Here is a 13,437-nt window from a genome sequence, read left to right on the forward strand (position 1 = left end):
ACAATTTGTATGGCTATTTGATTGTAAGGAAGCCTTTTTGGAGGAGATAAGTGTGTAGCTTAATGGATTAAGGGCTAAATACATTAAGTTGGCAATAATTAGTTCTCAGAATGTGACGATATGCCTGTCACGTCATGACGAAGGAGGATCTCGCGACCATTTTGTACTAATGTTCCTGCAATGTGACTAAGAGCCCTCCACGTCACGGTGGGGGGGTTTACAGTTGACTTTGTTGACCATTGATTGTTGATTTTTTGACCAGTTTGACTTTTGGTCAAGCTTGAAGGAATTTTGTTATTGAGTAAGGGTTTATCTTTTTTGGTGCTAGTCGGTTTGTAGGTGCAACCAGTGCAGGGAGTAAGCGTGTTGTTGTGTTCCTTGGGCCTTCGATTCAGGTGAGTTTTTTCACTATATCACCCATGTCATAGTAGGGGCATGCTAGAATAGTTGTGTCTTAGTTATTATTTACTGAGTTGCTGATAACCCATACGCTGTTGTGTGCCATAACACTATTGACAGTATAATGTACGCCCATATGGAGCTGTCGTACATCAACACCAAAAAGTGCCATGGAATAGGATTCTACTCTCCGTCCCTATCTTATGCACATTTTTCTGAATGAGACCACCTATTGTCAAACTTAGTTGAACTAGGTGTCCTTTACAATTCTAAGTTTATCACTAAACAAGATTTCAGTGCATAAGGCCAGCTTCCAATACCAACTTCGTTCTTAGGCAACACTAACCTATCTTACGTAATGTGTTCCATATAGAGTATTAGGTATTATTATTCATTTATCATCCCAATAATAATACTTTTAATATGGTTTAATATAATATTATCTGTTTGTCCTAACATAGAACTATATCTGATTCATACATAACATATTTTATATATATATATATATATATATATATATATATATATATATATATATATATATGTAACATATATTCCAGGCAATAAACATATAGTTCACATACAACTTCCTACTGGTATTTTATACTTTAAATAATAATTGTATTAGATCATGTTCATGAAAGAGACTATGCACTCACCTAATACAAAGTGGGTGAATAGCGATTTCGGAAGCGCTTCGCTTTACACTTTCAACACACCTAGACGTAAAAAGCACTAAGTCTTAGTCTAGTTTCTAAATCCTGGTTACTACAATAACTATGGTCTAGATTCCTCAATAATCATAACGTATACATAAAGATATATCAAGTAAGGAATAACCATGTAGAATCATATCGGAGGTAGAGTCTGTTTGGTATACTGAGTATACTGTTTGGAATCCAACTTTAAACACCTCACTAAATTCAGCCTAGACATTACTCCTATAAGTAGATCAATCAATATAATGACTTGGAATCACTGATAAATCATAATTATAGGTTCATAATAATGGATATGACTATAATTAAAAGTTACACTTGAATAAAATAAGTGTAGCTTAACTTGCAGAGCACTTCTAGCAAAACTCGGGAACTATGCAGACAGAACTTTGACCCGAGAGCTTCTAATCATCATTTCTCTAACACCACATTGCCTCACTAAAGTCATTGGAAATTATGGAGTAAAAGGGCTTAAGGGTGGAAAGAGTTCCAGAGAGAATCCAGAAGAAATAAGTGTGGAAATGAGCTAAAAATCATGAACTTTATAGGGCTGAAAAGCACTGCGCCACACATAGTGTCGGAAGAAGTGACATGGCAGTTTCTGAGTGGCGACATGTGTCGAATTCTTGTGGTATGTCAGAGGCGTGGCACACTTGTTGTTTGTCTGCACGGCTGCGCGCGAATAATACTATTTTCTTAAAAATTTCATATCTTTTCATACAAGCTCCATTTTAGCTGTATTTTACATCCATGTGTAGCTATCAACGATATCTATAACTTCCATTTAGACTCTATCAACTAAATTTCAATTATATTTATTATTAATTTTTAGTAGGCCTAGCCTGTAAAGTCTGTATATAATTCATAAAATTTTCATACGATATATGCTCTCGACTATCTTTATATCAATGGATAGGTATGGACGATATCATCAACTGTAGTTTAGATTGTTTTTCCAAACAATCAAATGTTCTAAATTTTGATACTAGTGTTGCACACTGTTGCACTGAAATTTAGAAAATCATAACTTTCTCTCACAAAGTCAGATTAAGGTGTATGAGTTTGCTTTTATGATTCTTATGAACTTTTTTAGATTATTTCTTCGCTTACCGATAAATTATTAAAAAGGACTAATAATATGTGTCCTGTAATGCACACGTCTAACGTCTATCCTAATTGAGGATTTAAATTAAAATATTTATTATTTATTATATCTTAAATGTCCAGCCCAAATTTGTTGGCATTACATGGAATTAAGTGTAGGGAATGCTTCACTTTGATGTGGTCAAATGTTGATCTTTAAAAAGGAAGTTATAAAGGCCAATATTAGGTGTGCTATGAACTATACAAGAGGCTTATATAGTTAAGATGAGATTTGTTCCTCTTATGTGTTGAGAGTTAAACATCTAACGTGCGTAACCAAAAGTTGAATATCTAATGGATTGATTGCGATCCATATCTTATGTTCAACTAGATTTCTATAACAAAGGGATAAATGATAACTTACCTTATACGTCAATTGAGGCTTTAAGCTTTTGGGAATAGGATATTAATAGAATGACACAAAGTCATATATTACTAGGGGCAGTGAAATTATATTAGACGTTCATCACCATCTATATCAATTTAGAATGAGTCTTGTGCAAGTGGAAGATTAAAATATGTATATTATTAAGAGTCATTATAAAATGATATTGCTAGATAATATATGATCCTAAAGGGCACTAGTACAAAAATGACCTACGTTCAAACTTTTCCTGGAATCGCCCTAATGTACTTTTCGATTTTTGTGTGGCTAAAGCTCAATAGTGAAAATATCATATAGTGTTAGCCACATGACAATTACCAGCCACACTCGATATGTGTGACCAAATGTGGCCATTCGCCATGGTATTTATTTGAATTTTGGAATGCGTTTATGATTGTTTTTATATAAGGTGATACGTAAATATATGGTCGCATTCAACAATTGTTTGTGTGTCTAAATCATAGAATTGTATTGGCGTCACGAATGTGATATGGATAAAACCTTATACATATGACCACATAACGTTTTTGTGTGATGATTGGGTGATGTTTTGTTAGCCGGCCACTTAGTAAAAGAAACTAAAATAGTAACTATAAGTAATGTATGGTGAGAATTTATGTTTATATGTGTGTCTAAAAGTTTACAATGATCATGGTATAAAAAACAGATGTTTGTAACTAGTTTATGGATACATTTTAATTTTTTACATGTGTCAAAAAGTAACAATACTGATGCTAAAGAAAATAACATGTGACAAAAAGTAATTTATGGTCACTCTTTGGTAATAATAAAAAAGGTACAACTATAAGCAATTAACGATGATGGTTTAAGTTATTATGTGTGTCCAAAAGTATACAATGATCATTGGATAACAAAAAAACATATGATTGTTAGTAGCTTATGCTCACACTTTAATGACATATGTGTGTCGAAAAGCAAACAATACTAATGATAAAGAAAAAAACATGTGATTATAAGTAATTTATGGTCATTGTTCAAGAAAAATATATAAGACTATAAACATTTTATGGTCACTATTAAAGGGAAAAAAATCTTTAAGTATAAATATTTTGTAGTCACGGTTTAAGTTATTACGTGTATCCAAAAATATACAATGGTCAAGGGAAAACAAAAATAATATAACTGTTAGAAGTTTATGGTCACACTTTAAGTGCTTATGTGTCTCGAAAATTAACAATAAAATTAACAAAATTAATGCTAAAGGAATAAAATATGACTAAAAGGTAAAAATGGTCATGTTGATTTTTTTTCTATCTAAATGATAGAAAATGGTATCTAGGCTAGAAAATCTCTCTATAACACAACACTACCAACAAAGAAAAATCAATTTTTAGTATTATGTCATTTAGTCACCAATAGGTTTCTTTTCAGATCCCTATTTTATATAGTATGTATCCCCTAATATTAATTTTATGAATTTAAAAGAACTAATTATCCATCTTAGATATAATATCATTTCAGACTCATACACGACTAGAAAATCGGCCTTTAGCAAAAGACAAAATTTCAAAAACTTTGTAACAAATTTAGCAACTTAATTTCTATCTTCAGCCACCCTAGTATAATTAAATAATAAGTTAGTTAAATATATACATTAATATTTTGTGTACAATACATTTTATATAATAAAAACTAAAAATTAGGTTTCATTAAAGTATTTACAAATTCTATGAAATACAAAGGAAAAATTAGTCTTAACGCTACATAAACATCAATGTTATCTACATGTATTAACGGAAATCATGAATCAGCATGGTTATAACAGAAATTGTAACTAAAAAAACAACCTTAGAAATCTTTTGACAATAGATTCTTAAGCTTCCCATTATACTGAAACATCAATTATCTAATCCAGAAATAAAGTGGATGACGATTAATATTTACAAATCACAAATCGATTGAAAAAAGGAGAATGGTTTAGTTAAAAATAAAAAACTCAAAAATCATATTTTACACAAGAATATACCAAAGATACCAGCTTCTGTTGTGTGCGTTGCCGGAGTGAGTTGTAGGTGTTGTCAACGTCTCATGGGTGATGTCTTTTGTTGTGTGTGTCAAACCTTGTTGATGAAGTTGGAGTCGATCATTAGTCGCCAAGAGGGGAGGGGGAGGACGGGTGTAGGGGGAGTAGATGGCTTCTATATCCTTCTTCATAAATGAGGGTTTTTTTTTTTTTTTTTTCCACATGTCAATCTCTTATTAGTTTTGACAATTATCATTTTATGGTATTTTTAAAATAAATATTATCCATTTGTCAATTTTTGTTTGTTTTAATTTTTGGCATATATGAAATTCTCCCTATACATATATATAATGTATTAAATATTATATATGTGATATTAAATTACAATAAATACGTTTCTTCCTTTCTTATTTTAAAGTTGTGCATTAAAAATATTTTATGTTTACATTTTCATATTTAATTTTTTTTAAATCAACCCGTATAATACACGGGTCTCATACCTAATTGATAAATATACATCTTCACACCTAATTGATAAATATACATCTTGCGATAGGCCAAGAAGAGGTGGCAGACGAGTGGCAAAGAGGGTCTGCTAGCATTTAGAAGGTTGTACGGTGGAGATACCAGCGACGAGTGACGTTTTATGGTAGAAAAGCCTGCAAATGATTTGAGACGTCCATTAGGTTATCACTTATGGCGGAGAGCCAATTTTTAGATGGAAAATAAAATAGGGATTCCAAAATTTTGTGGTAATTTCGTGGGAGGAAGGAAATTAAGTTCAACAAAGTTTACGTAAATTTTAAATTAAAGTTGGGAGTAACTTTATTGGGAAAACTTATGATATATATATATATATATATATATATATATATATATATATATATATATATATATATATATATATATATATATATATATATATATATATATATATATATATATATATATATATATATATATATATATATATATACCAATTTGTAATTTTAAAATCATTACTATTTTAATATATAAACCATTTTAAATGAAATTTAATTTAAAAAGTAATAACTTTTAAATGACGAAACATGAATTTTCAAAACTATGCATGTAAAACATGTACGTATTATGTCAGTCGCGTTGTATATTGAATCGTAAGGTTTACCGTGATGACCAAATAGTATAAGAAAATGTTAAAAGAAGATAAATAAGGGCGTTCTTGAAATTGCATGCTCAAAATTAATGTGATTTATGTAAATAATTATCTACATGCTTGCATCTCGTGTATTAGCTAGCAAGTGAGATGTCTATGAGAGCTCTAAATATTATTCTAAGGGTATGTACTTTATAGTCGTGTTCAAATTCTAGATTTATGTGTTGTCTTGGTTTGGACTATGTGGCATAGTGAGTTACATTAAGGAATAAGGCTTATAGCTATAAACCACATAGTCCTAACCATACACCGCCCACATACCCTAACTCTAACATCACACTTCCACATGATAGACCCAACCTATAAACCACAACTACTACCTTTCCCGTACCCATACTCATAGTCATACCAACATCCATACCTACCTTCACACTTACACCCATAACTACATGCATTACTTTTTTTTGAAAGAGAACTACATGCATTACTTTATAAACATGGTTTTGAGATTCATTGTCATATTAAGTTGAGTGTATATATATTGATTCTATACAAATTTTAAGTTTATTTATTTTGATCTTGCATAATTATTAAAATATATAATTATAAATTAATCAATTATTACAAGGTTAAACAATCAAAGTACATATTAAGGAATACATTGGCAACTACAAATGTATATTACAATAAATTTTAAAATTTCAAAAAAAAAAATATATCTAGTTTTAGATGATTTTAACCGTATAGTATTAATTTACGATTTGACCAGAAAGTTCTAATCGTTTTTTTACAGAAAAGTTCTAATTACCGGCTAACTGGAAAAAATGTCAAAATGTCAAAAAACTTCCAGTAATTAGGATTTTACTGTCAGAAAAATAAAATTTATGATTTTCTTGTCAAATCATTGAAAACATTGAGACTTTAATATAATATATATATATATATATATATATATATATATATATATATTTCTTTAATTTTAGAAGATTAATATATTCCTTTTTTGGTCTCACTAGCTTCTAGTTAGTTGATGACTGTGTTTTTTATTGAAATTGCGTTATTAAAAAAAGACGATAAATAAAAGTTACAAAATTTTTATAGATAGCACTCAAGTTATTTCTAAAAAATAGGAGAGAGATTAAAAAGGTGTTAACTTGTTGTTTTAATTAGATGTGAGACCTATATATTATACGGATTTATTTAAAAAAGATCAAATATAAAGTTATAAACATCAAATATTTTTTTAAATAATATTTTTATATAAATATTATGGATATATTGAATAAAACACAATTTTCAATATATATACTAATAAATAAAAGCTAATGAAACTATTTTTTGTTATTTATAATTGTATTTCATAACATTTTTGTTTTGAAAAAGTTATTAAACAAATGAAAATTATGATATTGGTAAATACTAAATTACGGAAGAATTGATTATTGCCAAATTTGTGGTTGTACAAACCTTTTTTTGTATGGTTATTGAAATTTAATTTAATGATTCTACATAAAATAATTAAACTCATATAAAATGTGGAATTTACTTTTATATTTAAGTAAATTGAAAGCATAAAAAAATATCAAATGGAAAAAGAAAAAATAAAAAAGTCATACATATGTGTGAAACTAAAGAAGAGAACATGACATTTGATTAAAAAAAACATTTTCATTAATTAGGATAGATTATTGATATAGAGTTTTTTTTTGTTTTTAATATATATATATATATATATATATATATATATATATATATATATATATATATATATATATATATATATATATATATATATATATATATATATATATATATATAACAAAACGTAATTTGGACAAAACAATCAATTTTTATCGATGCGTACCTTAATTTGTACAAACACTTGGGGCTATTATCAATAAACCAAGTGGACATGATGGTAGATTAAGTTAATTTTCCATATGCACTTTAGAGATGACGAAGTTATTGTGTAATTAAATAACATTATTTGCGAAGACGCCGACTTCATGGAAGGAAACAGATCATGATAAGCAACCTTCCTACCTCCCCTATATAAGTAACCTAGTCCAAGTTAGATCCATATAGCCACTCTTCATTGTCATCTAGTGAGATGATGTCCAACATGACTAGTTCCCAAGGAATAGGCCTCATTTTCATCATGCTTATGATCATTGGCATGGTTAATGGAAGATGGCTAGAAGTTGACAATCTTTCAACTTCGATGATCTCAGATGGGCTTCATGATCAGGCTTTAGAAAACCCTCCTAATCTTCATATGGTAGTTTCTAATTCCTCAGAGTCCACCATAACACTGTATGCTGAAAAGAGGTGTCAAAGCATCTACGGTTTCTTGCCATGTGCAGACACGATGCAAGAAGGGGTGTTCCTCATGCTTACGTATACGTATTTGATGATGTTGGGGGAGGAATGGATACATAAAGGAAGCCAAGATTTGTTTATGTTGCTTGGAGATAAGGCGATCGGTGCTAGTGTTTTCCGGGTGCTCATGGCTTTGCCAAGAATCGTCATTGTTATTGGTAAGAGTGCATAAGTTTCTATCTCATGAATCATGATCTCTCATTTTACTTTCATGTGTGTCATTGCAACAAATTTTAAATATATTATGCATGTGTGTCACAGCAACAAATTAAGACTTACAATTTCATCTCTCATTTCACTTTCATTTGCGTCCGCAACGAATATATATATTTTATAGAAAGTAATAATAATAATAATATTCATAATTAAGGCGAACAAGTAACAATAGCTTTTTTATTTTTGTGTTTATACATGTCATTAAAAACCACCTATGCAAGTGTACTTAGAATAATGACTGTTTACCGTTATTATTAAATATAATTGCATTGAAGTTCAGTTAGATGTGCATGAATAATAAACAAAACTACATAAATGCAGTTCTTTACGTAACATAGATACATACATATTAATGCATATACACATTATGTGATTATTTAATCATTTGATATGTATTCAAATTCCATATTCACATCTAGATCTTTTCTGCAGTCTCTGGTGTTCTTGCTACTGCATCAGATGCCCAAAACCAAGTGGCTTTCGGGGTGGGCATGTATGCAGGATCCACCGTCATATCTCTGACACTCATATGGGGATTTCGCATAATCTTAAGTCGAGATAAGCTTCGTGGAGTGGAATCAACCCCAGAATTTGAACATCAACAACACTCTACAACAAATTACTTTTCTTGTAAACAAATTATTTCACTTTTTACAGGTTAGATCTTGCTCCTATAATCTACAATGACTTATGCTCCTAAATAATTATTAAGATACGTAAATAACTAGTCTAGTAATTGCATGGGTACTTCATCTAGTATTACTTCTGTAAACTCACAGCTTTTTCACACACTCCATACAGATACTGGTGTTAATATTGACAAGGAGACTGGAAAATTAGCTGTAAACATGCTTCTATCAACCATTCCATTTGCCACTATACAACTAGCTAGTTTAATAAAGATCCCAGGCTACATACTGTTGGCACTTATTGTATCGATTGTGTCACTACTTTTATGCTTTGGTCATCAGGTACGATACCATACTACTATATCTACCATGTTTTTGTCAAGGTTAAATTTCAATGGAATCTTGAATTTAACTTTCAAATGCCTATAAATTGAAGTTTCTGTATGTGACTTTTTTTTGTATGTAGCTCCGTACTCCATTGATTCAGGCCAGGACTATGGCATACTTGAAGCAAGGGCACTTGCGAGCCCGCTTTTTCTATCATGTCCAAAGGCTTGCAGGAGGTGAACTTATTGATGAGCATGGAAACCCAAATCTTAAGGCCTTTGAAAGGTGTTACATATTCCTTTTGATAATAATTATGAGATAATCAAACATATACTATTTAATTATCTTATTGTTTTGGTAGATATCATACTAATTGAATAACTTCATGACCGGATTCTGTTTTGCAGTGTTTTTAAAAGAGCTGATACTGATAGTGATGGGCGCATATCAGAAGATGAATTGGAACATTTGATCCAAGAAGTGTTCGCTTTGGAAAACAATAATCAACTATTATCCAGGGAGTATGCTAGCGCAGAGATTTTGACACACTTCGACTGTGACAAAAGTGGTAAAATCAATCTTTCAGAATTCAAAAAAGGATGCACTAAGTGGCTAGAAAAATGGAAGAATGAGGAAAGTAACCCTGATACAGTTTCTAAAAATCTCTGGAAACAGGCAAAGTTTGAAAAGGTAGTATATGAAGAATAGATAATTGTTTAATTTGTCATTAAAATATATTTTTTCTGTCAACTTCTGGTATATAGTACTGATCGAGTTTTTTTGAAAATTTTTAGGATTCTTCGGGAGAAATTGACGCACCTATGAAAATGAGAATTCATAAAACTAGCATATTATATGTTGTATTCGGTGTTGGTATCATATACTTAATTTCAGGAGCATTCATACAAAGTGTTATACAGTTCTCAAATGCGGCTCACATACCTTTTCTCTTCACTTCATTTGTTGTGGCCCCTCTTGCCATGAACACTAAAATGATAATAACGGCACTCCTTGATGCTAGACCGAGTGTTTCAATGAATGCTTCTTTGACATTTTCTGAGGTTTGTACAGTTTGCGAAATCTAACTATTCTTGTTAGAAATATTATATATCCTCCTATATTTTCTTCTTATAATTCCTACTATACATTTTAAATGGTTACATGTGTCACCATTTTAATAAAAAATTAAATATCATCCTATATTTTATTCCTATAAATCATTATATCCAATTAAATTCTGACATGTGTAACATTTAATGCTAATTTCATGAAATTTAATGATATTTTAGTATACTAATATGACACATGTAATCATTTAATGGTGAAAATGATTATTAAGAATAAAAATAAATACACTTATATGATACATGCTAAAATTTAAGATTGATAGGAAGATATATAAGAAGAAATGTAAGAAGATATTTAATTTCTCTTTCTTCTTATACACTTTGTTTCAATGATAAAAAACATCAACCAAAACAACTTTAACTAGGAAGGTGTTCCATCCATATCTTTCAAAATTATTTTTCTATCATCAAATACTTTCATGGATAATTATGATATATGGTCCAATTAGTACCACTAATTTTCATTTATTATATGCAGATTTACAATGGACTAGTAATGAATAACCTTCTAGGACTGACAACATTGCTTGTTACTGTATATATTAAGGGATTATTGTGGAGCTACTCTGTTGAGGTGCTAACAATCATGACACTTTGCATAATTATTGGCTTATTTGCCTTCCGCCGTAACACCTACCCCCTTTGGGCATCCATCGTGGCAATGCTTCTTTACCCAATCTCCATTTACATTTATTCTGTTTTTGAATACTGAAAATTTAGTGTGTGAGTGAATGTAATATCTAATGTCTATTTGAGTTGAAATAAAATGAATAAATAATTCTCTTATTTTTCAATAATCAAATACTTTTACCTCATTTTTTGTTGATTCTATATTATCTTGTAGATAATTATATGCAATCAATATCGCAAGGGAGTCTTATATATATATATATATATATATATATATATATATATATATATATATATATATATATATATATATATATTAGGTTTAAGAACCATGTATTACATGAGTTCATTTAAAAAAATAAACATGAAAAGTCAAAACATTTGAAAAAGTTTGAAATTATAAGAAAAATTAGAAAAATATTAAATTATTAAAATTAATGTGTTTTTTTCTCTTTTAAATTTAAACAAATAATTTAGATAAATAAAGAAAGGAAACTAATGAAGTTTTAATTTAAAAATATTGAAATTAGAAGGAAAGTAAATTATTGAAATTGATATCAATTTATTATTACAATTATTGCAATTATTATATTTAAATATTATGTGAAATTTAATGGAAAATAGCATAAAATATCATGTGGAAAAAAATTAATTGAAAATAACCACAAAATAACATAGAGTCAAATCAATGAGACTATGACATATGGCAAAAAAATTCTTTATTTATTAGGGAATATTACTTTTATTGCAATTATTATATTTAAATATTATGTGGAATTTAATAAAATTATAAATAGCATAAAATGTCATGTGAAAAAAATTTAATTGAAAATAACCACAAAATAACATGTGGCCAAATCAATAAGAGTGTGACATGTGGCAAAAAAATTCTTTCTATATATATATATATATATATATATATATATATATATATATATATATATATATATATATATATATATATATATATATATATATATATATATATACTATTTACTATTATATAAAGCATATTCAACATTTTTAGAATGTTATGAGGTATAAAATCCAATACGTTATTTACAATTACGTTATGCTTAATGTTTACTACACATATAAAGTATCAATTTAATTAAATTAAATTAAAAACATCACGTAGCATGAAGAAGCACCTACATAGATACCTTATTCTGATGCTTCTTTTTTTCTCGCACACCACCATCGACCAGCAGTGAAGCAACATCCACTATCTAACCTCGCAACACCTGCCGTTTCCATCGTCTCTATGCCCTCGCTCCAGTTTTCTAGTGATAAACTCCTACCACCACGATCCATCTCTACCTCTCGCTACCCTAAGTTACTGTCCATCCCCGCTACCACTCATCGTCACGGACAACGTAATTGTCGCTGCCCCCACCTCCGCCACCATCTGGTGGTTAAGTGTCGGTGGCCCACCACCTTACCAGCATACCGTTTTTTGTATGTAGTTGATTCGGACCTCGCCAACACTCGAATCTCGCCGAAACCTGTTCTTCCCTCTCATCATCACCGTTATCAAGAAGCTTAAGCTATCGTCGTTTCCATGAAGATTGAGCCATCTCTGCTGCTAAGAACGTTGAGTCATCAACCTTCTCTCTGTTTTTAACCATTTTTTTCAGTTGAGAAGCTTGAAGCACATCAAGTGCCTCATCCTACGACCACAAAATATTGTCAAGCTTAAGGATACAGAAGGATTTTATGGTTTTCAAACCATCTCTCTTTCTCTCTATAAGAAAATCCCTAATTTTGGAACTAGGTAAACCTTTGTTTTTTTTCCCTTTCTATATATAAGAAAACCCATAATATGTTATATCTTAATTTATGTTTTTACAAGCTTGCTTAAAGATTTTTTGTGTACATTCCTCTTTCTCTTTACCTCTCAAGAAATATGTATAATTTGTTATGCATATATCTATTATGTCTAACATTGACATATTCATTGTGCAAATATGACATTTTGATATGAAATTGGTTATTTGCTAGTATACCTTTTGTCCAACACGAAAAATACCATGAAAAATATACGAACTTCCTATTAAGAATTCATGTATATGCTACTATCTGTTCTTAATTTTCTAATTATTTATTCACCATTATGAACTTTAGTTATAAGTTGGGTGAATGATTTTTTTTGGATGTTGCTTTGGTATCAATTAACTTTTATGTATGTTATATTTGTATATTAAGTAGTTTGTTCATCTATTCAAGATTCTTATTGTTGTTTTTGAGAGACCGGAATTGGGGCTTTAAACTAAAAGTATGTTTGTTTGGCTAGCCTGTTTGTCAATTGTGTTTGTATAAAGTGATTGGTTGTCGATTTTGGATATCACCAAAACCAAAATCATC

The 13,437-nt window shown here is 29.7% G+C and overlaps 1 protein-coding gene across 1 annotated transcript; it reads left to right on the top strand.

Annotated features, from left to right (window-relative positions):
- The first annotated feature begins 7,887 nt into the window (after nucleotides 1-7,887).
- LOC145063973 (sodium/calcium exchanger NCL-like) lies at nucleotides 7,888-10,024 on the top strand. Its single transcript, XM_079011520.1, has 5 exons — nucleotides 7,888-8,302; nucleotides 8,793-9,017; nucleotides 9,162-9,331; nucleotides 9,456-9,601; nucleotides 9,724-10,024. Exons 1-5 carry the CDS (start codon nucleotides 7,888-7,890, stop codon nucleotides 10,022-10,024), a joined length of 1,257 nt encoding a protein of 418 aa, XP_078867646.1.
- The last annotated feature ends 3,413 nt before the right edge of the window (nucleotides 10,025-13,437 follow it).

Source organism: Lactuca serriola, chromosome 1 (assembly GCF_051521515.1).
Source record: "Lactuca serriola cultivar US96UC23 chromosome 1, Lser_US96UC23_V15, whole genome shotgun sequence".
Lineage (NCBI taxonomy): Eukaryota > Viridiplantae > Streptophyta > Magnoliopsida > Asterales > Asteraceae > Lactuca > Lactuca serriola.

What these genes read in the sequence shown, in the direction of transcription:
- LOC145063973 (XM_079011520.1), top strand. Translation starts at nt 7,888, where the DNA reads ATGACTAGTTCCCAAGGAATAGGCCTCATTTTCATCATGCTTATGATC. An exon ending in AATTATTTCACTTTTTACAG is followed by an intron (nt 9,018 to 9,161) that starts GTTAGATCTTGC and finishes CACTCCATACAG; the next exon opens with ATACTGGTGTTAATATTGAC. An exon ending in TTTTATGCTTTGGTCATCAG is followed by an intron (nt 9,332 to 9,455) that starts GTACGATACCAT and finishes TTTTGTATGTAG; the next exon opens with CTCCGTACTCCATTGATTCA.